The 27,089-nt window shown below is 42.9% G+C and overlaps 2 protein-coding genes across 2 annotated transcripts in view; one reads left to right on the forward strand and one right to left on the reverse strand.

Annotated features, from left to right (window-relative positions):
- The first annotated feature begins 319 nt into the window (after window positions 1-319).
- LOC128875949 (zwei Ig domain protein zig-8-like) lies at window positions 320-21,488 on the forward strand. Its single transcript, XM_054121999.1, has 6 exons — window positions 320-2,572; window positions 11,290-11,456; window positions 15,372-15,582; window positions 16,897-17,024; window positions 19,564-19,732; window positions 21,052-21,488. Exons 1-6 carry the CDS (start codon window positions 2,527-2,529, stop codon window positions 21,156-21,158), a joined length of 828 nt encoding a protein of 275 aa, XP_053977974.1. The 5' UTR covers window positions 320-2,526; the 3' UTR covers window positions 21,159-21,488.
- A 118-nt stretch (window positions 21,489-21,606) lies between these two features.
- Window positions 21,607-27,089, reverse strand: part of LOC128875946 (tubulin glycylase 3A-like) — a 49,995-nt gene continuing 44,512 nt past the window's right edge. Inside the window, exons 4-11 of the mRNA XM_054121992.1 lie at window positions 26,874-26,985; window positions 26,347-26,558; window positions 25,588-25,995; window positions 25,222-25,429; window positions 25,048-25,138; window positions 24,609-24,806; window positions 23,899-24,158; window positions 21,607-23,046 (exon numbers count right to left, since the gene is read on the reverse strand). Coding sequence (XP_053977967.1) covers window positions 22,736-23,046; window positions 23,899-24,158; window positions 24,609-24,806; window positions 25,048-25,138; window positions 25,222-25,429; window positions 25,588-25,995; window positions 26,347-26,558; window positions 26,874-26,985 — 1,800 coding nt within the window. The 3' untranslated portion in view covers window positions 21,607-22,735. The remainder of the gene's footprint in view (window positions 23,047-23,898; window positions 24,159-24,608; window positions 24,807-25,047; window positions 25,139-25,221; window positions 25,430-25,587; window positions 25,996-26,346; window positions 26,559-26,873; window positions 26,986-27,089) is intronic.

The raw sequence follows: 27,089 nt of genomic DNA on the forward strand, positions 1-27,089 counted from the left end.
AAACGGAAGCAGAATAGACGAACCAAGTGAAGGCAGAAGAAGAAGAAGAAGAAGAAGAAGAAGTACCAAGGTTGAATGCACACTATCGGAAGAGAAGGAAGACAGGGACGATGTTGGGGGAAGAAGGAAAAGAAAGAGGGCAAAGGGTGTACGGTGTAAAGGAAGAGGGGTGGTATATAACCAAGGTAGAGAAACGCGGTACAGGTGAGCGCGCACGCGCGCAAACGCACACTGTGCACCAAGGGAAACACGAACGAGGATCGTATAGCTTAGAGGAGCGGAGTCGGAGAGGCTGCATGGGGCGGCTGCGTGCTTGAAGCTCGAGCGGCGCTCGCGCAATGTAGTCCCTCGGCTATCCTTGACGCGGGAGCATCGTCGTTTCGAAAGAGCCGCGACCTTCTCCCGTCGCGTCGCGCGCGTTCCGTGGAACGTCCGAGGATCCGCACGCTCCTCCACACCGGCCAATTCCCCCCGGAACCGGAACCGGTCATTCGCGATCGGCGAACCTCGTGGCCATCGATGCGACGCGAATAACCCCGTTTCTGAGCCACCCTCCAGTTTCTTCTTTTTCTCTGACCAAGAAAATCCGATATCGCTGGATCGAGCAATCGTCAGTGGATCGTGCCGATTTCCAAGATGTGGTGCAGTGACATAACCGGTGAACCGTGATCCCGTTCGCTAGCACTCGATAGGGCATGGATGGAATCTTAACGCGGACACGGTGGTTCGCGCGCTTCGCGTTTAGTTTCGGGTGCAGTCAACTGCGGTGAATTGGTTCAGTCGTCTACTCCGTTTTTCGATCCTAGGAGTCTCGAGAGAAACACTTTCGATTTCGAGAGAGAACATTTACGTGATTCTAATTCACAGACTGCAGCTGCTAGCTCGCGACACATCGTCGACGCTGGAAACTTGGATCGCGGATTTCCGAAGCACTTCGAAAAGATTTGTCGCGAATCGCTGGCGTTAAGTCCAACTGGGCCAAGAATCTCTGGCCCGAGTTCGGAGCGAAACTTCTACCGAACGAGGAAGCAGTGTGCATAAAAGGCTCGTAACGCTACCGCCGGTGGTTCGCGAATGAAACTGGCTGACGTACGGCTAGAGTTCGTAGCCCGATCGAACTTGGCACCAACTTCCTTTCATCGTCGAATGGAACACCTCGCCGCCGTAACTAAATCTCTTTCCACCGAACACCAGTACCTCAGGCTCTGATACCTGGAAACTCGACGGCTCGACGGATGAGAAATCCCAAAGGAAGCTTCGCGAACTCTGCACCGAAGCGATTCACCTTAGCGGCACAGAGTCGTCGACGTTAACGCGTTCGCAACTACTGACGCAATTCTATGTACTTTGTTCTCGCGAACTACAGATCGTTGACCACGGTACTGCTTCTATTCATTGGTTGAATCGTGTGGCTGTTGAAACGTTAATCGTACATCTTCCGACGGACACCGGTGAAAAACCTGGATCGGTTCGATCGAGGTCAACGCTCCCTGGCTTTTGAACCAGAAAAACACCCCTTTTCCCATGGAATGTTGAACTTGGAACTTATCCGTCAAGTTAGACAAGCAAATCGGACGAAGCGCGTTCTCTGTACTTACGTTTTCTTATCAGCTGCTCCGTCAGTGTCCTATCGTGATATACATATATCGAACCGTGGAAGTTGCTCGATCGAAGAGCCAATCGATTTCCACGACGAAGACAACGAACGATGCATTACTCGACAATTAGAGCTTGAATAGGATACGAAGGGAGACGATTCCGAACAATGCAGCGAAGCACAGCGACGCACAGCAAGAAAGTGCGAGAAAGAATGATCGATGGAACGTCTAGCGCGTCGAGGAAATTACTTTAACGAGTCCCGCCTAATGCATCGCGAACGACTTTGCGGTCGTCAGTGCGGCGAGAGGCGTAAAAGCGTCCACTGCCACCATTTCTCCTCGTCTTCCTCTTTCGCTCGCTCTACTCATCTCGCTTGGACTCTCTGATCTCAGACCAGTTCAAACTACTGCCATACGACCGCCAAAGAAACACTCCTGTCGTTAATTGCATTCATTGGGAACTCGCGTCGCGCTACGTTGCGCTTTATTCCACTGACGGAAGGCAAGGTGGTCGCGAGCTTCCTAACATCCGAAAGTTCATCGTGTTTACAAGAGGAAAAAGGAGAAACGGATGAAACAATATTCGCGCGTCGAATGCACCGCGAACGTAACAAGATTTTGTCAATTTTTTGACGTGCAAGTGATATCGAACGAACAAAACGGAACAGTGCCGTGTTGTCAACGAAAACGAACTGCAAATCGTGGAATTGTGCTTCGGATTGTGAACCTAAACCGTGCATCGCGAGTCTCCAGTCTTGGGTCTCCGTCGCATCTCGTGAGGGGATCGCGTGAAATGCCACGTTCTTGGAGAAACTGGAAACAGTGAGAGGCTATACATCGGTTTTGACGAGCGAGTCGAGGAAACGACGTGAAATGCGTGCAAGATAGTATATATCAATATGTGAAAGAACCACGCCGAGGAAAAGCGATGTCTACTTCTCTTCCCGTGCTCGTCTGTTTTATCGTTTCTTTTGGTAAGTCGAAACTTCACCTGACGTTCCTGTCTTCGTCGACGGTAGATTTGAACCTGTTTGAAGTAGTTATGTTATTTACGAGCACATTCAAACTATCGTGACGTTAACGAGATTTTTGTGTAAATGTAATATTGCAGGATGATAGAGTTCATTTTGCAAGACATATGTAACAAACACCTACTATTCGAACAAATAGTCATCGAATGGTATAACGTCACATTCTATGTCGAATTTATTTTATTCGTTTCGTAGTTGCTAATCGTTCAAACGAATAAGTAATGTTTTTCCAAGGATAAGATTCTTTTAGTTTGAATTGCAAATCGATCGTTTAGGTCTCCGCTGTTAGGGCACTTGTATTATTCATGACAATCCTCTCAATTTCAGCAACGCTTTGGCACAACGTTTCACCCCATGCGAGCTAGCATATAGAGCAGCGTGGGGTTGGTATATCTTTCAGTTTGATTGAATTTGATGAACTCTACCCTGGCGCTGGGGAAACGGGAGAGAACCCTCGAACTTGTGGCGAGGCTACACCCAGCCCTGGGGCTGACAACCTTGTATTTCATTTGAAATCTAATCCACGAAAAATTGTTTCCACCGGTATTTCTCTGGTTTCCTAAAAAAATCGTTGCTTCAAACGTAATATCGTATAATTTAATTATCAGACAACGGAAATATTAATACCGGTACAAATATCGATTTTTCATTGTTATGGCAAAATATCTATTACTCTGCAAATTGTTGTCTCGTTAAATTCAATCTTCGTAACCAACATTAACATTTTCATTGATTTTATCGTAACTCGGCTCAGTAAAATAATTATTTTAAGCTGGTAAACGTTGTTATCGTAATGCTGGCGCAAATTGAATAATGATACATTTCAATTATTATCCTATAGTTACTCCTTTTAATTACGATTAGTTACGATTGATTTTGCAATCGTGTCTGTACCAGTGTTAGTATTTGATTCATTTGAAATTATACGCGAAATTATTTATTTTACCTAGCTGCAACGGGTTGGAACAAGTTATACCGCGATTAATGTCAACGAACGTCAAAGCAAGTAGAAATAGTGAGCATTGGTCAGACGCGGTAACCAAGTCGTATCTGGTAGCGCGCGTGTCCGATAATTTTTAGTACAATGCCCTCCATCGAATAAAAGCCAATCCCACCGATACCCAGAATTGATTAAAATATAGGGTTTTCATAAGGAAAGAAATCACACATCCGAAGTTGTAGCGAAATTCCACGTTTATCCAATCGAGTCAAAAGAACAATTTACGAGAGAACTCGTTTTCTCTCGTAAACACTTTCAACAGGAGGAATGTTCTTTTCAATAACGATTTCATTTGTCCCGATACACTTTTATGCAACATTATTCAGTTCACCTTACGGAGGGAGGCTTGTTTATTCCGCGACACGAAGAGACACAAGGACGACACTGGCGCGACTTAACGCACAAATAATTTCCCGCCCGAGCTTTCGCCGCGTTTCCTTTTCTTCGCGTACCTGAAGTCGAGAATTGTCTCAGGAGAACTGGTCCCGTGAAAAGTTACAATGGTTTTTCTTCGCCGAGGAATAAGTGCAGTCCAGCTTCGTCGAGAATCTGAGAAACTCGCTATGATTGTCGCGAATGTATTGCTAAACGAAAGCACGACGCCGAAACACAATTTTACGCAACTGTTTTGCACTCCCTTATTATTGTTCGCATTTCTTGACGCTATCCACCTTTTATCTCTTAATATGTATTCGTGCGATCCAAATATTTGACAAAGTGTTTCATTAAACTACCTGTATGTGAAAAAATTGCAATGTTTATAACGTCCTCTGACGGACATTTTATTGAATCGCGGAGTTTACTATTGACTATCGATAACTTTAGTTCTACATGGGAAATTGATTGAATCTGGGATGTACGTTATGAAAGAAACGTTATGAATGTTTAATAGGCAAATAATACGATATTACTTTTAGAAAACTGCTCACGAGCAAAATCAATACCATTTTTTACGATATTTTGCGCCATCGTTTTGAAAACAAATACAGTTATCTGGAATACGAAGAAATTGTAGACTGACAAGCTTCGAAAGACATGAAAGTGACAAAAACTATTCCACCTGGTTCGAAGCGATAGGGGTGACGGATTTTGCATCTGACATGACGGTGATTCGGCATGTAGGAGTCATCTTGTTTAATCCAACCGGATTAGAGGGACAGTGAAATCGAGCTGACGAATTCACTTTGATCGTCCATCCATAGAACGAGTCAGAGGTACCGAATTGCCGATACAAGCCAGACTACGGGGCGTTTATACGCCGATCGAGCTCGTTCAACGCGCTGTTCGCGTTTATGACGGTGAGCCGAGTGAAACGGTGCACCTAATTCCAACACTTCGACTGTGCGTCGGTTTATCGGCGGATTTCGCCGTCATGGTTCACCACCTAATCGGTTCAAGATTCGTTTCGACAAAGCGACGGGTTAAGGAAAATAATGATCCCCAACGTCACCCCTGCCGAGCACAGAGCTTCTGGATTAAAGTATCCGACGAGCTGCACGCGATCGATCGAAAATACCGATTTACCAAGGACGAACCCTATTTAGACCATTACCTCCCTTCAGATACTGAAATAGGTAGATATGTAATACATTTATTCATCTAAATATATTTCACTAGTCCTAGAAAAGAGTATAATCTATAATTCAATTGGTCGAATGGCTTCTTCTTTTTTTTCTACATTTATTATCCTAGTAATTACAGAGTAAAAATGTAGATAGCGAAATCTGATCTCGTATAACGAGACAATAAACCTATTCTCCCATATTTCCTTTTACTGCTGGTACGAATAGCGTCGAGAAGTTAATTTTGTATGCTCTAGCGAGTACCGTTAGCCTTTTTCGATAAGCGTCGGAGTCGATTCGACCGTTAGTTTGCTTTTCATTACTTCCTTGCGACAAGCTCATTGACATCGATCGACAGAAGTTGACTAGCGTTTCGGGTAATTTCCATTTCTCTCCGAGTTCCCGTCAAAGGGTGATTTAGAAACAACATCGAGACCCAGCGAAATTTATGATAGATTGCTCTACACGCGTAGTTCAATCACAATTTCATCGTTTAATAAATTCAATTGGTTATTAGGCGAGCTAGAATTATGTACCTATTGCTGTCAACGATATCCATGCGATGATCTATGTACGATTCGCGTTATTACCGACGTAACGCAGACAAAGTTAAATACACTCGCAATACTATTAATCGGATTATGCGAATTGAATGCCGGTTTGCACACAAACGAAGCGTTCACTTATCGTCGAAGTTAAGAAAATTGACCTGTAAACGATGTTGTAACAAAAGGACAACTTATGTTAGATACACGTAGAATGGTATGAATTAAAATTCCCATAGAAAACATCATATTGTTGGACAGCGTCATTGTCGTGCAACGAAATGTAGAAATATTTTCCGAGTCGCGAAGTAAGAAGACACCAAAGGCTCTTCAGAGTGTATGGAACGTATTTTCCTTTGTGGTGCAAGAAATTCGATTTATATGCGTCCTGACTGCGGTAAAATGAGCCTCGCAAAATGGATCTAAACTCGACGAGAGGCAGGTAGTTTGAACAAAAAGCGATCGATGAAACGTATTTGTATGTAGAAAATATCAGCAACCGTAAAACAGCGATTACAGAGAGCAAAGTGTCGCGTTATTTATTTATTATTGTATGCGCAAACTTTGCACTTCGTACCATGTTCTAAACAGCTCGCAGATTGTCCGAATAAGAGGCCATGTATCGCGCAATATAATATCCGGTGTCTCTCAAACTCTCATTTATACGGCCTTTCATCGCGTACGGCTGCGGACTTGTTAGCTCTCTAACTGGTGCTAAACATTTACTTTGTTCACGTCATCTTAAACTGCCTTTGAAGGTGAATGACGTCGCGCAAGTTTCAACGCTCTTGACACGGTATGGAAACAATATACTCTCAATTTCGACATTTCGAGTAACGAGGGTCGCTCGACACACCTTCGTATGCATACACCTTCGGTCTATCGAGATTTTCAGAGACCTAGGTATAACGGATGTCGATCATTTATTATGATATTAATAAATAATTGCCAGATAACACGCATTCAGTTTGTTCTCCTAACATCTTTATCCGTCTGATCGTTTTTATTTGTTCTTATCGGTTGTTACAAAAGTTTTCACGAGTGTTGTCTATACCCACACCTTATTCGATCCCCTGAATCGAACCACAGATGCGCGTGCCGAATGCTACAACGAAGAAACTTTTCCAACTTGGACCCTTTGAGTGCATCGTAGAGACAATTCGTAAACGACAATCGAATCCACGATAATCGATGGGGCGTTTACAGTGATAATCGAATAAAAATAATTCATCGAAATCTTTACGAATTTCTGGAAAATTAATCGCGTGTCGTTCATTTTTTGACGCTCTACAGAGACTGAGCCGTCGAAGTAACATGTGACGGAAAGGAGCGATCTCTTTGTGTGGTATGGCGGCACCCCTATCCGGTTTAAGATTGATCAGAAGCATTTTTGGTTCGAACCAATTAAACGAACAGTGTCAACGGCAATTTTCTGCCAATTAAGCATCGCGATTAATAATATAACCAAAGAAAAAGAGAAACGGACAAAGAGTAATGTAAAAAATCGAGCGGAGGAGATTTGACTTAGCCACTAGTAGAATCCGCAGTCGAGTAAAAGGGATAATGGAAACGAGGACGGAACGGGATGGAACGAAATAGGATTTTGCGGTGAGCAACCAAACCAGCGAAGGCCCTTCATTGTTGGGGAGAGTGCTCCTCTGGTAGTTAGCTGTGAGGGACAAGCACCAGCCACCGAAGGCTTGAATAATTGTAAAGCCAGCGCAAAGTCATCCACTTTGCCAGGGAACATTCTAAAGGTTCTTCGAAAGTTAGGAGACAGGGATGACAGCGATGTGACATCTTATGTGGTGGCGAAGAGAAAATCCACGTTACCGTGCCCTCCTAAGAACTTATCTGGCTCTCGACCAGTTACTTATTTAACCGTTTGCGACTCGACATTTTTTCATTACGGACAAAGTTTGAGCGAAAAGTCGGTCGCGTGAGTGACGCGGAATTTCATCATTGTTCCCTGCTGCCGACTTTATTTTCACGCTTATGATTATTTCCCTCGGTACTTCGAAACTATACCGAACAATACGGAGATCACCCCTGTGTACGATGGAAAAGTTTTCATGTTAAGCCAAGTTTTTAAATAGATACGAGGTAATAATGTTGGCTGAAAGGAAAAGATGAAAAGAGAAGTTCTAGTTACAGGTAAAAGCAAGCAAGATGTTAAGGGGAAAAGCCGAGAAGAAAGTTGAGAGGAGTGGTTTCGTTTTGTGCTTTCCACAAACGAGACGTAATTGATCGATCGCTTGAACCCATTAAGCGAGTAATCATAAATATCATACTTACTTTTTATGTACTTTTAATTATATCAAGAAGACATTAAATATAAACTTGAGAAAACGACGACAAAGCATTCTTCTAAAAAGTAAATTAGACTAATCACGGAAATATCTCGACAATTCAAACGGGAGAAAAAGATGGAACAAAGATGGATTACCAGATTCGTGCGCAAAATTAATTTCCGGCCCAGCCGCCGGATCATAGATTATCCGATACTCGGCTGCGAACTTATTTGACCCGTTTTCGCCGGAAAAGCTGTAGAGTACAACCTACGACGGTCGAACTTTCTGTTAGACGCCGAAGAAAAGTCCTCTTTTCCAAAAATAGACGCTATTTTCAACTCGGAAAACGAATTATAGACGTCTGAACTTTCTTAATGGAAATACCGATTAATTTTAATACTTCCCTTAACCAAATCTAGGGAAGATCAATACTCGTCTTACCCAAACACCCTTAAATCTTATTAGTATTATTACAGTGGAAGAGTAATTCCATTCGAAGTCAACGCAGTGATTTTTCTTCCAAAGTCCAATTCAAAATTAATTTGATCCCGCGCAGATTTTTGCGTCGCTTTATGATTTCGTTACGAACCTATTCGCAATTGAGAACCCGCGAAATAAAGTTTGCGAAGAAGCTGGCTAAATTGGCTGACGAAAGAATACCAGGCAGGAATATTTTCTAGACAACGCTCGCGTAATTTTGTCATTCCGTTGAGTCGCTGTGAATTTCGTGGAAAGCCGAGACACGTGGAAAGGAAAATTCGAGCGTAGCGTTTCGGGGCGAAATTAATTTTCGTCGAAGTACGACTGGCGAAGTCGTGGTTGCGGTGCTCTTAGCCAGCTCGCCTTAACTCGCGTATGCCTCCGCTCGAAAGTTTAAGAGTTCACCACGCCGGAGATCTTTAAATTTTCCCATGAGGAACGAGTTCACCGCGGAAAACGTTTCTTCCTTAGAGTGACATAAGTGACATCAGAGTGAAACGTGACAGGGGGGTTTCGGCACGCGTTTCCTGCAAGGCAAGTTGTGCGATCGATTTTAATTACAGCCAGACACAAACACCTATAGGTGTACTATTTTTTCGCTCACATTTTTATTAAATTCTTTACCATTCAAACAACTTTGTAACAGTCGAAATGAATGATGCAACATTTCCATGTAAGAAATCATAGTCGACGACCGTATTGTACGTTCGTACATCAAATCACGAAGTTAGCTCTGAATCGCGACTACTGTTTGCGCTTGATTTTTGTCGTGCTGGAGAGCGATCGTTCTTCCGTTAACGGATGATGGCTTTTATCCCTCGGAACCGCACATCATTTGTTCAATCGTTGACAATGCCGTTCAGAAGTAACAGATTCATCTTCCTTTAAAGTTTCACAATGCGCTAAGTCTTTTCTATTCGACCGTACACAAAGCATAACTTACTTCGAGTGCAGGTTTCTGTTTCCGACATTGTTCGTGTTCCTATTTTATATGATACACTCTTTTCCATGATATATTATTGTACAGTGTCTAACATTTATCATTATCAATACAGAACTTTTCGGTTCGCATGAGACCTAAATATAAAGGGTCTTCCAAAAATGATTCTCGTCTAATTCCGTGTACATCGCTGGATATTGAATGAAAAAATAGAAGAAAGTAGTAAAAACAACGGAATTATCACACTTTCTGAACATTATATAATAGACTTGTGGTGACAAAATCATCAGTCTTTTGTATTTTCGGACTCAACGTGCTTGAAAATATCGAAAAATGAAAACAGAATGGAGATGAAATCTTGATCGATAGCAATACTTCTCTTCTGTTTTATTCAATAACAGCCGAGAAAGTGGAAACTCGTGCCTCCTCGATATGTCCTATAACAATCGACGATCGCGTATCGTCGTGGTTTTGTTATCGTGGCGGACAATTTGAGGTTGGAAAGAAATTTCATATGCAGCAATCTAACACAATGGAAGGGAAAAGAAGCCAGAGAAAAATATCGCGTTTCTTGCACAAAATCAATGTGTCGGTAAAAATAGTGGACGTGTATCTTGGGCGGTGCTTAGAGAGAACTCGTCTTAACCACTTCTGTACTGGAAAGCTTCGAAGCGTAGTATACGAGCACATGGTCTAGTAAACTAACGAAAGAGAATTTCGTACTGCAAAAGTGCTTCTTTGCACGCGGATGATTCTAAAGAGCAATCGCAAGGGAAAAAGCTCACCGGCATTCTTGTCCACGTTTCAACTTCGCTCTCGCTGATCCCCAGGCTTTAAACGCGCCGCTCGATTTCCGCTTTGAACCTCTGATCGGATTTCGGCGATCGAATCCACGATTACGTTGCCTGTTCTTTTCCCGAAAAACAAATGGATCCCAGCTGAATTCGCGCTAGCCAGCTAGCCAAATCCCACTTCGGTTTATTTGAATTTCTGTTCGCCCCGTTTCTATCGGTTAAGCGTTCGTACAATAAACGATCTCGCTGTTGCGAAACTTTGGAAGAACGTCACACGACCTACGACGGTAGAGCCGAAATGGTTTTCGACATTTTTAAATTCGCGACAGTGTTTGGAATACAATGGTTAAAAGTCACTCTACAATGGAAAGGACAAGGTACAGCCGGAAATTTTATTCTACGATCGCCCGTACGAATGTTCACGGATTTCATTCTGTGTCACCGTTTCATTTTATTCTCAATACGATAATAACGAATTTACAATTCAACGCAAAGGGCTGCATTCTGCAGCGACAATTGTTCGCGAAATAAACGCAAATAAATACGAACGATGAGCCCAAAGTGAAATAATAAAATGCGTACGAAACGTTTGCTTGCGTTCTTCCATCGTATAATTCGAAGAGAGCAATTTAGGAGTGGGAAATGGCGAAGAGAGAAGGAGAGTCGATCATTCGTGAACAATGGCACTCTATGGATGTTATTCCGCTAGAATGGGAGCAAAATAGCTCGATGGTCCCCAAACTGTCGGTCGCGTTACACGCTGTTACCCTCGCTGAGCTGCCTCCTACTCGTCCTGATTCGCGATTGACCGACGATGCGTGTTTTACTGCCGTCGAAAATCACCGGAAATTTTTCACCGACACGAAACTTTTGTAACCTAAATTTGTGTCTCATGGCACAAATTATAGATAATCGTTTTACAACGATGAAAGCACATAGCGTTTTCAAACAATGTACATCGTACAGCGTAACGTGAATTACTTCTAATTAATGCGTGCAACTTGTAGCGATGAGTGACAAATTTGACACAATGTTTCTTTTATTCCAGGTGGCATAGCGTCGTGTCTACGAAATTTTCGAACCGATTTTCTAGAGGAATGGCCGACTCCTGGAACAGGGCCCCATTTCGACACCACCATGCAGTCAAATGTCACCGGTTTGGTGGGGAAAACTGTGCATCTGGTGTGCAAAGTGAAAAATCTTGGAAATCGAACGGTGAGTTTTAATAAATTTGCACTTTTTTCGAACACTCTAAGTCGAGTAAACAAATAGTGACGAATTATCTTTGAAAAATGTCACACGTGCGTAAGATACACGAGGCTTTCAAGAATGAAGCCGAGGTGAACCACAAATTAAGGGGAATGTTTCTCGACTCTGCCACTGGATTGCGTAGTGAATAGTCAGACCAATCCCTGACCATTCCTACCACATCCATTCGCGTGAACTCCTAACCACAGTTTGGCGCGAGCGTACATAGCATTTTCCAGTGCGAAACACCGTCCTCTGAAATCTTGACTCTTCGACAAGTTACAAACAACTGAGAGCACAACTTTCTCGGTATTACCTTCCTCGATTTCAATAGTTGACATTTGTATGTAATTGTGTAATCTTTTTCTTCAATTTTGAAACTTTAGGTAGTTCGGTATATCGAGATATGTGTGTGTATATATATAGAATTCGAACAAAAGAGTAATTTTAACCCGTAGCAGCTATTTCTTCTTCGTTATAACGAATAATGGATAAGTAAATAGAAAGGGACGAATTCCCGATCAACTTGGCGGATCGGATTTCGTAAATAACTGGGTTCGCAAATACACTAGCACGCAAAGTCTTCCCAAGTTTGCTTTACACTCCACCGAGAACTTTTGTCTCGACTGAACATATAACGGGCGAAACCTAACGATAAGCATGCCAAAGCGTAATAAAGTTTTCGTAATACCGTTAATCCTCTAGAGATTAAGAGGAATATGTAGGAGGAGAACGAAAGGTATGACTAGCGCGGAACGGAAATTCTTTGTCAAAGCAAGAGAACGTATTCGAGCGAGGAGGAGAAGCAGAAAGAGCAACACCGTCGGAATTTCCAAAGACGCTCGTTTCTAGATTTCCGCTTATGCCAAGCGCGTTTAATCCTCTATTCGGGACGTTGGCTGATTGCAAGTGTAGATTCAACCGCTGATCCGTAGTGACGCGTACCGCTGTGATTATGAACGCTCGTTGGAAACTGAAACAGTTGCCAGCTTTCAAAGGCGAAGATACACGATCACGGTGTGTTTAACCAGAGCAGCTAAGAACCGGCTGTTAATACACCGTCGACGATAATGGCGGTCTTCATTAGTAAGCATATAGAGACCACAAGCTAATCAACAGCAGTTTGACTTTGGCTCGGAGTTTCTCTATGGAAGCAATTACAATAGCCTAGTATCGGTCTTACCTGATACTTGCAGTTAATAGTGGAACGATGGAGGCTTTGCGAATGAAATTTCGAGGAAATCTAATCGCTTTTCGCAGTGCGAAGATTAAATGATTTGGAGAAGAGTATTTTTTATCTTTGTTTGTATTTATCGTTCCTCGTCACGTTAAAAAAAAAAACGAAGTTCCAAATCCCTCGCTATCTTTGTTCGCCATTTGTCAAAGTGTAGCCTACTTGCGTGGATGTTCCGGAACAAAGCGCCTCGAGATCATTACACTGTTCCATACTTCTCGGATAACAGGAAAGTGCAACCCATACGAGCCTCTCCTATGTACACACGAGCGTTGCAGACTCGCACGAGTGTCGTAGGCGTAACCTAGTCTCCTTTATCCGGACAAAGATCAGCGAGTCCTTATTTTCTCGGGATCTGTTCTCCGTCTCCTTTGCCGATCCCATTTTCCGTTCTGTCCGCTTTTACGCTGAGATCCTGTAATCTTTGCGAGCGTCAATGGGAGTAGTCGGAAGACGAGAGCGCCTATCAGCGGCATTCTCCGTCCAAACAACGTTGAAAACAGCCTCGCGATGATAAACGCATCCTCCATCGTTTCCCGAAGCAACCAAGACTAAATTATAATTAAGAGCCTGCTCTAACAAGACCGCACCTAACCGTGAGAGTCGCTGCTAGATTATAGGAATACGAGTTTCGAGTATTCGAGTATTCCACTTGTTCTAAAGCGGATGGAAAACATGGAAAGAAGAGGTACAAAATTCTAGAAAAGTAGAGTGACTTATTAAAGAGACTACTTTATGAAAACTCTGTAAAAAAAAAAAAAAAACAAGAAATTAAAGCAAGTTCAGTGGTCAGAGTCATAATTTCTAAAGTACCAGCATGAAGTGGCCTGTGCGCTGAGCTTACAAGGGCGTGCAGCGAGCTAGCCCTCTTAAATCCTCCTTTGAGACTTTTTCAAACTCTGCATATTGCAATGGTCGCTAAGGAAAACATAAGTTTCCAGACGAAACAAAACGGTCTACACAATGATAAAGTAGTGATCATTGCAAATGTAACGTAAAAGCTTTAGAAAATGCTAAAGGGACACGCCTTTGAAAAGATTCCAAGAGGCAGCGTTCGCGCACCCTTGATGCATCTTCGATGCGTCCTGAGTACATTTCTCGATGCATCTCGAGTACGTTCTTGATGCAACATCGACGAACGGAGGCTGGAAACTTTCTCGCCTTTTCCCTCAAAACTACCTTTCTCGAATAGCGTCTCTGAAACTCCCAAAATTTTCGAATCTTCAGATTCCCATTACGTGTCTTGCAAATACGAAATTATACATCACACCGTGATTGTTGATATTTGCTGAAAAATGTGAATACAGGTTGCATACACTTCTGTCGCGTTGGTTTGAATTTATCGGTTGGAATGCAACAGTTGGCGATTTCTACTAAAACGAAACTCAGTTTCTATTGTATAGCGGCCGTTTGAACGGTTCTTACGTAAACTGGAAAACACTTGTAAATAAATCGCGGTGTACGAGCTATTTAACGCGTGCATGGTAATTCGAGCGAAATTAGAGGACAATAAAGGAAGATGGTACGAGCGCCGATATAGAGGACAGTAATTCGGAGAACGAGGGAACCGCGAAATTCGCTCGGAGCCATTCGTGGACACTTGGCTCGTCGTTGGTCTGGGGTACGCTTTACTCGCGCGTAGATAAATGCATCGCCGCGCCGCGCTATGCACCTACGCAACGCTCTCGGTGCATGGAAAGCGGCGCGCATGATCACGCGAGCTGCATAGATTTCGGTTGAATTTCACCAAACAATGCCGCGACTAATGCCGATGACACACCGGTGTCATCTCGAGAACTCGCAGGCTACCGCAGCTGCCAGGTTCGCGGCCCGGCTAGGACAATACCGAATCTCCATGGTGACGTCACACTCGCCTCGAGTGGAGCGACGCGGATGCCTGCGTTACGAGAAATTGGTTTATGCGACGATGCACCCGTGAAACGAAATACTCGAGGCAAAAGACCCTTCCTTCATGCCACGACGGCCGTTCCCTTTACCATCTACCCGGACATTTGCGCTTTAATCCCAAGATCTCTCGGCCCACCCGCCGACCAACGTTCAAGAATGCACCCTGCTTGCTCCATTTCTCACGGTCACTCCAGATTTATTCGAGTAATCGAACGGACGAAGTATTCCTTTTACGCGTGCCAAGAAGTACAAATTCTTCTGGTATTTGAATTTTATAACAGGACTTCCGAGTACGAGTGCATAAACGATCGCGTAATTTTACCCCTAGTTTCGCGATCCTTCGAAACTTTGGCAGAATTGAATTTCATCGCGAAACGGATCACTACGACGAACAAATCAGATAAACAATTATCGTCGCACTGTCCTGCTCGCTCTTTGAGCGACCATTAAGGTCAATCGAATGTAAATGCAACTCACAGAGAACGCACTCTATGGAATTACGTTCACAGTTCATTGATATTGTCGGCAGATTATTGATTTAAATACGCAGGAGGCTGGAGCAATTGACCTCGGAATTAACAGGACAAGAGTGTGCGCGCGCGTACTAGGTACAAAGTTTTTATATCGGTTCCATCGATCGTTTTTCAACGTATATATCGCCGGATAAGGCCAAAACAAATTCTTCGCGAACGATTCTTCGATAACTATCGAACGTGATGAACGTTTGTATTTTGCTTCAGGTATCCTGGGTAAGGCATCGAGACATACATCTATTAACGGTTGGTCGTTACACGTACACGAGCGACCAGCGTTTCGAAGCTGTGCATTATCAGCACACCGAAGATTGGACGCTGACGATACGATTTCCCCAGAAGAAGGATTCCGGTATCTACGAGTGCCAAATATCAACGACACCGCCTATCGGTCATCCTGTTTATCTAACGATAGTTGGTAAGTATTTCGAGCAAACGGTGCAGCTGTTTCCTCCAAGTTCTATCCAGGTCGTAAATACCAAGACTCGGAAACGTTAAGGGAGGATTTTGGAGCGTTGCTTCGGGACTACGATAAATCAGAAATGAATCTGAAATAAACGAGAATGTGTATATCTTAAAATTACTTGAAACTCTTGTATCCCCTGTCAATGGGTTCGAAACTCAGTTGGAGATGTGCAGACGCGCGCCAGAACCGCGTGAAAGGGGTTAATCGAGGATACGTACGAAGCAGGTGAAATCAGGCCGTTTGCAAGCTCATATATCCTCGCAGGTATACCGTTAATGACTGCTCTGAAACCTAACCGAGCCACACTATTCAATGAGAGGATCTTATCACACCGACTTGACCTGGAAACGTTACCTAACGCTTGCTTCCATATTTTGCCTCGCGATAAAAGTATCGGACATTTATAGAATATTATATCTCGTCGTATCTATTATACCATCATACCTGCTTCCTTGCGTTCCAGAACCTAAACCTTCCACTTTTAGGAATGCCTTGCACGGAAATCGCGTATGGAAGATTTATTTTAATAACCCGGATCAAGCGAAATCCCTTAAAGGTTAAAAGGTTTCTCGTTACGAACACTTTGTCTGGATCGCGTGACTATCTCTCGTAGAGTATTTGATCCGAATTTATCGGGAATAGAAGAAAATTTTAATTAAGTGACGTTACCGGAACGAAATCACGGTAAATCGAGAACAGTAATTCTTGGCATTCGAAGAGGGTCGATGAAATCCAAATAATAATTCTGCCTAAGTGGGATCTCGGCTAATTAAAGTGGTTTCAACCGAGCAACGGCTGGTTTAGAAAGCTTTAAATTGCAATCTGTGTAAACGAATGAACGAATACACCGAACAAATGGGGTTGAAATACTCGATTCGGAACCATTGAAAGCAAATTGGTCTTTTTTATATGCTTTAAAGCCTGCACGAAGTTCTCCAAACGATGCCTCATAAGTCATCGACTATCGCTACCCCGCGCCGCCGAGCCGTTCATTATGAAAATGGTGTGAGTTTCATTTATCACTGTTTCAGGATGAAAAGTTTCCGCATATTTATTGGCGTAAAAACGCTGATAAACGCTAATTGACACGTTGCATCATGTTGTCGATAACGATTAATTTCGGTTGCGCGATCCGTTTTCGACTGTTACATTAATTCAATTATGGATATTTTAATTCGAATGCATTCTTCCGAGCCGTATCAAATTTGTGCGAATAACAAATTCAACGTAATCGTCGAATACAAGAGGAATACGATTCTATTCCAGAGCCGATTACCAATATAATTGGAGCGCCCGATCTGTTTGTCAACAAGGGTAGCACCATTAATCTGACTTGCGTCGTGAAATACGCTCCAGAACCGCCGCCCATGATGAACTGGAGTCATAACACACAGGCAAGTACGACGTTGTTTTTCTTCGTCAAACAACATTGTTCCGTTTAATAATATTAGAGTAATCGAACGTTTCGTAGAAATTACTCGGAATTCTGCTACGTTCGTAAATTAATCCTCGCGTTCCTTACAATCCGCAGTCGCTCGTTCCTAATTCCAGCGACACATTGCGAATTTACCTCCGCTCGCCAAGTATTCGACGAGTCCCATACATACCTACGTAATGCGATAATATTACGAACATTGGGAAAATTGAAAATCTTGCCCCTGAAAAAATTCTGTTGTCTTAGATGAACGAATTTTCCCGCGTGTGCTTCCATGGAATTTACGTTTGCAAATATTTCAACGTCGAGTAAATTAATATTTTAACGACGAGAATAAACGAGAACGGCTTGACGCGATGACAGCTAAATATGGCGACTGGACCATTATTTCTCATTTCTATGCTTTTAATTTCGGTTAAAGTACAAATTATCTACGCGACCTCGCATTATCGAGGTGGAAACTATGTCATTTCAGTTCGGTAATAATGCTCGTTTTTCAACGAAAGCAACTTCTAATTTTCCACGATGGCTCGAGTATTTTTTTAAAATAATAGTTTCGTTATTCGAGAAAAGTTTGCGGAAAATTTATTTCTCGGTAATCCTACCAAACACTCAACAGCACTTCCTTTGGATGAAATTGTACTTTCGTGCCGATTACCGAGACTTTGCCAAGTCCACATTTTTATATTAAATTATCATCTCGTCCCGCATTACCATTCATTTAAAAATTGTATCCCTTTCGTTATTCTTTAAAAGCAAAGTGCAGACAGAGACTCGGTCGAGCGGATATTCAAGATCGCAATCCCAGCTTTTCAAAATGCTCTAAACAATTAAGGTAGCCGCGATACTTTCGAGCTCGTGCTATTGTAACCCAATTTATTAAAACAAAATAGAATGAAGTTTGCGAACGACCTAATATAATATGCGGGGCATAGTTAATGCTATGCCAAGCCAAGCATTCATCGTTCGTTTTACGTTCTCGCGAGCTTCTTTGTGCCAGCTCAAAGGGGCTACGCCGAGGAAAACGTGGCTCGCGTGTACTATACCTATCTTTTTACCATTCTTCTCGCGAACCTTGAAGCAAAATATCTTTTGTCTTCGTGCACGGGAACGGGATTATACGGCACAGTGAGAATCCAACGGTTGGAGGGGGAGCTCAGTTTCCACGGAAATATGAGAAAGCAAACGCGGTAGCTTTGAGGAAATGATTGCGCGAACCAGAAGTCGGATGTACCTGGGGATCCAATATTGTTTCTTTTTAACAGTGTGCATACTACGGGCGGAACGTGTAATCCATACTTATCGCGCGAAATACGCGAACGCTTTAGCTGGAGCAGAGAAGTACCGGGGAAGTTGTTCGGTAATCTTTCCGCACTTCGTACGAATACTGCCAAACTTTCGAGTAGTTTACGAGTTATCGGTTGCTCCAGTGGAAGTCCAGTGGAGGTCTTTGTCGAACCAACTCGTTAACACGTTCAACAGTGAACTGTGTCGAATCTAGTGCTCGACAATTGAGTTTAACAAACATGCCTACCTCAGGGTTTTCCAAACTGAACTGCACGACTCTCAGGACTATCTCACAACCAGGAAGAATCGCGAAATAAAATTTTTAAATAAACAGTAGTAACGCATAATTGCCAAAGTCTTAAATTGACGCCTGCATTTTATACAATTCCAATTACGAATTCCATTAAATACGTCGATCGAATGGTCTACGTGAATTAATCCTGCACTATAATTAATTAATCCTGCATTATAAATTTTGTACTATCTTCGTTCGAGGAATGGAAATTTTTCGACGTTGATGAATGTAGGCGTTCGATAAAAAAGAAAAGAGGATATGTCTCGGCTTACGATATTCTCGTTATAGTGTCAGGTACAATTTGTAACGGGAAGGGATCGCGATTCTTTCGTCGCTCGTGGAAACAATTCAGACCTAATCCAGGAAAGAAATGGATCCCATTTCAATTCTATTCCTTTTAATGGCTGCGGTTCTTACTTTTTAAAAGAAAGTTAATTTTCTTTTGTTTAGTAACTCGCTACTGTAGCACATCGTTCGAAAATTTAATATACCACACGAGATCATTGAAGTATTTTAATATTACACTTGCGAAATGTGTTCGACGAGTTGGCAGCAGACCACCTTTGATCAATTCCAACCCCGGGTAACACGTTGCTGGAACATTTTGATGAAGCATAATTGAAAAACTGTTGAAAATTTCAACGTTTTAAGTTTAATCGGATTATTTTTCGTTATATTAATAAAGTATACGTATGTATAAATTACGTAAATATTGTTTAGCTGCCCATCGTAAAATCACTGATATAGCGTTACGAAATCGTCGCGAAACACGCATGGACGTATCACAGGTTAGCCAACGCGTTGAAAAGCTCAAGGAGTTTAATTTCATCGCGGAACGAATCGCGTAGCAACTCGGTCGACGCGTGAATTCCAGTGAAACACGAACGTGTAAAGGTAACTTTATCTTTTCGTCCAGGTAATTAATTTCGACTCGCCGCGCGGCGGTATCAGCTTGGTGACGGAGAAAGGCCCCGAAACGACCAGCCGTTTAATGATCCAGAAAGCGGTGCCGAGCGACTCTGGAATCTACACCTGCGAGCCGAGCAACGCGAATCCCAGCAGCATCAAGGTGCACGTTGTTAACGGTAAGTGCCGTGAAATGTTCAAAGGCGTTCGTTCGAAACACCGGAACAATCACCGACAGCGAAGCTGATTGATTTCTCGGTAAATAAAGGGTTAATCCCTTTTACTCCAGGAACGTTGTGGTGCCGCTTACATTATCAAAGTATTCCTTAGAAGATGTGTTTTCTTTATTACAAATTGTTTCTGTTAAAAACATAATACGCAGGCCTCGATGTATAATACCTGTAAGCTCAGGGATCTAGAAAATTTTAATTCGATACTGGGCCGGAATCGATCCTGACCGTCTCGAGCGTATAAATTTGTTGAAAGCCAGCGTCGAGCGGATTTGACGAGCAAGATTGACACGGTTTACCAATTTCAAAGACGGAGCGACATCCACGAATCAAACGGTAAAGTCTCGCGCGGTTAATTCAAGTTTCGCAAACTGAGTGTAGGTCGCATAACTCGTGAAATAATGCGAGACCACGTTGCAAATTCAAATAGAGAAATATGTAGTAAAAGTGTCGAATGAGTCTCAGCGCCCAATCTATTCCTACTTTCGGTATCGTGTGTACTTACAGAGTTGACAACTATTTCTTGGAATTACACTCGACACACTCGACGCCACTTGAAAATCAAAACAACCGTGAAGCACAATAATACAGGTCTGGTTTGCAGTAGTTCGGTATCGTGTGTACTTACAGAGTTGACAACTATTTCTTGGAATTAAATAACACACTCGACGCCACTTGAAAATCAAAACAACCGTGAAGCACAATAATACAGGTCTGGTTTGCAGTAGCGTTATCGAGAACCGAGCGAGGAAAAGGACGTCGAAATAATTGTTTCACCTTTGCGCTGTAAATTATTACAGAACGCCTTATCAGGGGCTGAAAGCGGACGCGTGGATTTAACGATAACTCGAAATAAGTTAAGCCCAGTTTCCGGTATGTTATTTATCAACTTCAAGCGCTAATTGCTCGGTACAATGGCCGCCTGTACGGCCTTACCTGACGCGAATGCAGATCGATGCGACACGTCGTGCGCGACGGTGATTTATCACAGTCATCGTGTCGACTGATCCGCCCGCGATCGTCTGTTTGCTTGTTCTTTCTCTTAATTATTCGAATGGTGTGCTCGTACCGCTATTACGTTACGTCGAAGACAAATACGAACGACCGTTGCATCGAAAAAACTTTGAAACGTGCACCAGCGTTTTTCAAACATGTTTGTGTACGAAACACTTTTTTTCTCGCGATATATCTACGAAACATTCTTTCGCGGCTATTTGGGTTTTTTCATGAAAAATTTCGTACGACTGGATGAAAAATTTCTGTTGCAGAGGAACATCCAGCTGCCATGCATCACGGAGAAGGAAGTTCGTCGTATGCTCGGACGCGGCCGATGTGTTTTATAATTTTAATAATAGTTAACGTAATATTTATATAACGTGAAACGAAGAAACCGAAACGAAGACGAAACAAACACTTACCCGACACGATAATACAACGCGATTTTCAGTGGAGTCGCATCGCCTACGATCGTTACCGTTCTTTGGGAAAATATTTGTGCAGGGTAAAACCGAATATTACCTACATTTACATTGAATTTCCGTGACCAAAAGAGTTTTCGAATATCAGCACGGCACAATAATCGGTAAGAGCGTAGTATTTTGTTAAGATATATCATCAAGAACGAATAACTTACGACGTCAAAATTTATTGTATTATTTGTAAATAAATTTATTGTATGTACATATCAATAAAACAATTGTCTTTACCTTCCGGCTATTTTTCTGGCTGTTGTACCGGAATAGAATGCTGGACGGGAATTAATTTTATACGCCCTTTGTTTTTAATCGTGCCTCGTAATCGGTAAATATCATGTACCTAGTTTCATTTTAGCCCAGTTCATCGACTCGATGTTAATAAATGTGCTCGGATTTACACGAAATAGAATAGTTTTTGCGATTCAGGAATTTTCTACCATATTCCCTTATAAAAATATTGCGTAAAAACGCTTGGCTATTGATTTTCGTTACGCTCCGAACGATAAAATATTTGATCTAAAACGTTCGCCCGCACAAAAGTTTACCGTGTTTTTACCCCAAATATACCGTATTTCGTACACATAAAGCGTTACCTCGATGCGCTATTTGTTCTCACTGTGCCACGAACGGTATAAAAGACTTCGTACGAAGAGTGGAGTCTCCTCTTCAGCTCTCACGAATACATTCAGCCCAGTATTTCTGGCAGGAAGTTGCCGAAAGAAACGTCGACGCAGCGACGGCACCGGCTAATGACAGCGTTAATTACTTCGTCTATCTTGAGCCCATTAATTACACTACGGTGCAACTGACTTTTCCCGGGAAGCTACCTAGTCGCCGCGCTGGCCAGAGGAACCGGTAAATTACGACCAAACCCGAATATTCTCGACTTGCGATAAACTTGCTCGACAGTAGAATGCAGTTGTTCATCCGTCGATTATGTCAACGTGAAAGTAACGATCCAGATTTAGTTTCGGTCGAAACAGGAAATGTGTTTCGTTGAAAATTTGGATTCGGTGCTAGACTACGTTCTACGTTCATTCTTTTCTTGCGTTTATTGTCCTTCCTACACCGAAAAAAGAATTGCCCGTTTCTTTTTGTTTTCCTTTTTTTAATTGCTCGCGATTTAACTCAGAACGCGCGCTCACCGTTTCGTCGTTGAACTCCACGCGAAAACTGGGTCGTTCCGACCTTTTAACAACCTTTCGACTAATTCTCCGTGTCGAGCTTACCTCTACCCGTTCGCAACCAGTCTAACACGCGATAACCCCAAAGCAACGCTCGTCCAATTACGTTTTATCAAATTCGTATATTTTGGTTTACCAACTATCGATTTGCTTGGAATGGATGCGGCTGCGATAAGAAGCGTGCGCGCATCGCGATGCAACGGACGCAGAGCTGTTACATCGATTATTACGTATCGTACATTTTACAAGCCCGCCCACGAAGACAATTATCGTATACTAATGCGATTGTAAAGCTAAGTTACAGCTCGAGCGGTGTTCAAATAGTCGATGAAGTCGACTATTTTTGGATCCCTCGAGCGCGGAATCATTGGTGGAGCGGTCCATGCACGGGGTTGCTGTTGTTGGTGTTGTTGCTGCTTGATCCACCCGTTCGCCTTTCCCTTCTTCTTGTCGCGTTTTCGCGGATGCTCCTGCAGCGTTATCGACTTGCCGAACACGAAGAGACAAGGCCCGAGATAAGGTCGGAAATCGGGTATATGTTGCTTGTAGACGAGGCTGAACCCGCCAGTGTCTGCAGCTGCGTTCATAGGCACGTCCATTACCACTGAAACGAATTCCAAGTGCTTAAAAATAATATCGAAAATGAATTCACAACACTTCGACGTTCAAAATCTGCCCTGTCAATCAATTACTTATTTCTTTTCAAAACAGACTTTTTGTACAGTGGAAAGCAGGTTCGCGAATGAAACAGGGGAAATTGCGGGTCGGAGTGTCATGGAGAACGAGTCCAAAATTAATAAGCGGGCGAAAAAAGCCAGACTGGTAAATTAATTTTGCCGCAGCGGGCGGATATGATTTTTCTGCTTGAATCCGTAGTCGAAATAATATTTCTTAAGGGTACTACGCCTCGGCAACTAACACGTGTAAAAGATAAAATTAATATGTACTTTGTTCCAACGTTTTCGTCCAACTTTTATACAGCGTGGTTTTATACGCTATACGAAATTAAAAGAACACTTTTAATTCCCCTAATGACGAAATACTTTTTATCGTTCTTGTTTCGTCCTTTCGTCCAAAGACACGCAGTTATATAAACTTGCGCAGTCTAACTATTGGGAGGAAAAAGAAAAGGGGGTTGTTCTCGAAGGGATTCTCGATCGACCTAGATTCGATCGGAGAGAACGAAGGTCATTTCTGTGAAAGACCCGCGACCGAAAGAGTCGAAGGTTGTCCGCTCGATTCCTATTCCGAAGCAGCAAAGTTGTTTAATCAGAGACCGGAAAGCCAGCAGTCGATACTAGACGATTTCAAAAGCTCGCTCGAGTATTCGCAAGGAAGCATCGGAGGATACGCTATCCGTTGTCTTGTTCCGACCTCTCCACTCTCGGAAACTTTCTCCCGCATTCTCGGTTTCTGACAACTTCCTTCGATCCCCTATAGATCGTAGTTTGCTAACCTTTAACCAAGCTCTGGAGGACACCGGAATAGAGGCGTTTGGTAATTCTCGAGCTGGGCGGGTGCATCCGAGGATTCGTGTTGATCTCGATCAACCAGACGGAGAGGTCTTCCATCACGACGAAATCAGCTCCGTACAGCTCGAAACTGCAACGTCGCCTGTCCATGTGTTCTTGGGAGGCTAACATCGTCAGAACTATAGCTTCCGACATTTTCGGGTAAATCTTGTCGTAATACGGTTCGCCCTCGAGTCCCATTTGCCTGCCAAACACAACGTTACATTGTCGATCGCGAGGTTCCTCTACAACCCATCCGCTGGGAACGACGTGTGTACACAGTCGCGCCATAATTCTCTCGGTGAAATTGAAAATAACGTACGTAGTCGGTCGTAATACATTTCAACGCGCAAAACTAAAAGTTCCGTCGATCTAAAGCCGTTTGTAAAATTGTAAACCTCGAATAAGCAGCTGCAACTTGTGGATGCATTTAAACGACGGGCAAACAAATATTTTACAAAGCTGTAATCGTGATTGAAACGACGATCGAGCCAACGGCAGGAGGTAGCCGATTATCCGGCAAGAAAGCACGCGCTACGCCGAGCATATTTGCACACCGGACCTATCAATCTCGAGATCCCCATGGGCTATAGACCGTAACGAACGGATAACCGAAACTTGGCGTACGAGTCGAGAAGACCGCTCGAGAGATTACTTTAAATATTCGTTCAGCTTCTCGCAGTCCCATCCCTGATCGCGAACCGATTTTACGACTTCCTCCGAAATTCCACGCTTCCTCCTTCTCCTCCTTTCCTCGTCGTACTTCTCCTGAATGGCGGTATTGCAGATATGAATCGCTTCGTGATAAGTTGAGAAAGTGTAGGGCTTCGAGCTGAACCGAAGCAGTCCTTCCCTGATGGAAAAGGATAGGAAAGGATCGAGAAAATTCTGTGATGAAATCTAGTCGAATCTCTGCCAGTGAAATGTCTTCGAGAAAAATACGAATGCGCTTTCCCGATGAATATTTCTTTCGAGAAACGCTGAGCAAACTCGTTCATCGTCACGCATTTTTTCCTTCGTATTTATTTCTCGTTAGTAGATTCGGGTGTTTGCGAAATTTTAGTTCGATGAGATGCAAAGGTATAAGTAATTACTTGAATAACCATATTGTCATAGGAAACGTATTGGTGACCAAATACCACTGCCTGATATCGAACTTCGTGTCGTGAATCAATAAAGGACGCTCTGAAAGGAAGGCGAACGGAAATTGAATATTACGGCGGAACCCGAATACGTAGAGAAACGAATGAAAATTTCAAAACACCCACCGATGTACTTTTGAACGATGAAGTAATCCTTTGGACGACTCTTTACCTTTCGGAATATGTCGTTCAGGTTGTGAGATATACTGATACCGGTACCGCAACAAAGTTCACTGGGTTTCAGGATCCACGTGTTCCGCATTCCATTCAGCTCGTACTGCGGATCGACCTCTTTCAATTTCGACAGAGTCGACTTTGCTGCTTCGATATACTTCTACCAAAATTCAGTCGTAGTTGATTAAATTGACAAAAAATGTGCAAGGAACTCGAACAAGTTACTCTGTACGTGCCCTAGATTAGTTTTCCTCGCATATAGAACAATTGCTTTTGAATTTCGTACAAATCGGAGATAAACGAATTCCAGTAGCGTACTTGGAGATATTCTTGACTTTTCTCTGAAATATTCTCGATTCTCCCGTAATCGTGGACGGCTGTGGCGTAATCATCCAAAAAGGAATTCCACTCCTCTTCCGAAAGCTCGGCGACAAAGTCTTCATCTATGTTCTTATGGCTCGCGCAAGCAATAAATTCCTCGCAGCGTTTTATGGCAAATTCCACTCGACTCATTGGAATCGTACGCTGTCCCAGGTCCACCGTGTCCCGGTCGTCTTGCATTCTTTCTACGAACCACTTCAACAGGCCAGCAGCAGCGGTCAGTCGAAAATCCTCGAGGAAAGCTTTCGGTTCTCTGCTGAGGTTGTAACTTCGAGGGAATAACACGCTCGACACGTCCTTCTCGTACAACCAGTGAGCTTCTTCCAGTATACGAGCCATTCCTAGCTACATTATTCGTAAACGCAATCATTTTACCAACTACACCGAGTTACATTTAACCGGCTATATTAAAAATCCAGGGCGTACCCTGGATTTGTTTTCGAATTATTAACGTTGCCAAAGAGCCAACGACGCGCTTCTATCGATCTTTTCAAAAATCAGAGTACCAGACAAACTTGGTTCCACGTTTTCCATTTATTTTTTAGAGATGAATCAATCGTTTTCGGCTGTATCACGAGTTACAGTATACTGCGTACGGTCGAGCGAATTTTACGACAGTCGCGTTTCATGTTCTTATTCTATCTTTATAGAGTTTGGAGACGGGGATATTCCATAAAATAGAATGGTGGTGTTAACCTTGGAGGTGTAAACTGAGGGTTTCTGATATCTGTTGAGGAGGGTATTGCTACTTAGGCCACGGTGCCAGTCGACAAAGTCGTTTCGGGAGTCCCATATAAAATCAGGCGATTTGTGACGTAGTAAAGCGAAAACCACCGCTCTCTCGTTTAATGTTCCGTCCGGTTGAGTCAGATCGCCTAATGATCTTGCCTCTAAGCTGACCACGCTACCTGGAAATTCAACAAGAATTCTAAAGAAGATTGGGAACCTTCTGTGCTCTCGATTTGAACTTCGAGGAAGATTTTTTACGTTATTTACACAGTAACCGTAAAGAATATTGGTCAAAAGTTCACCAAGGATAAAGATACTTTCTTTTATTTAGACATTTTGCCGTCGTTTATGCCGTTAATTTTTAATTAGAGAAGCGGGGAGAGAGAGAGAGAGAGAGAGAGAGAGAGAGAGAGAGAGAGAGAGAGAGAGAGGGAGTGAGAGTAAAATGCGAAGAAGAGGAAAAAAATTTAATTAAGGGAAGGAAGGAAACTAACCGTAAGGTAGTGTTCTTGTTTTTGTGGCTTCGTATTTCTGCACCCAGCCTCTTCTCTCTAGAGCTTCCTTCAATTTTGGCAACTCGCCGCGTATCAAAAATATTTTGTGCCTCTGGAAAGCGGTGATACGTTCTTTAAAGTATGTTAAACCTCTTAAATATTTATATGGAAATGTATGAGAAATATCGTTATAAGAACAATTTTCTCAATCTCAAT

The sequence above is a fragment of the Hylaeus volcanicus genome, chromosome 4 (assembly GCF_026283585.1).
Source record: "Hylaeus volcanicus isolate JK05 chromosome 4, UHH_iyHylVolc1.0_haploid, whole genome shotgun sequence".
NCBI classification, from domain to species: domain Eukaryota; kingdom Metazoa; phylum Arthropoda; class Insecta; order Hymenoptera; family Colletidae; genus Hylaeus; species Hylaeus volcanicus.

What these genes read in the sequence shown, in the direction of transcription:
- LOC128875949 (XM_054121999.1), top strand. Translation starts at nt 2,527, where the DNA reads ATGTCTACTTCTCTTCCCGTGCTCGTCTGTTTTATCGTTTCTTTTG. An exon ending in CTGTTTTATCGTTTCTTTTG is followed by an intron (nt 2,573 to 11,289) that starts GTAAGTCGAAAC and finishes CTTTTATTCCAG; the next exon opens with GTGGCATAGCGTCGTGTCTA. An exon ending in ACTGGAGTCATAACACACAG is followed by an intron (nt 17,025 to 19,563) that starts GCAAGTACGACG and finishes CTTTTCGTCCAG; the next exon opens with GTAATTAATTTCGACTCGCC.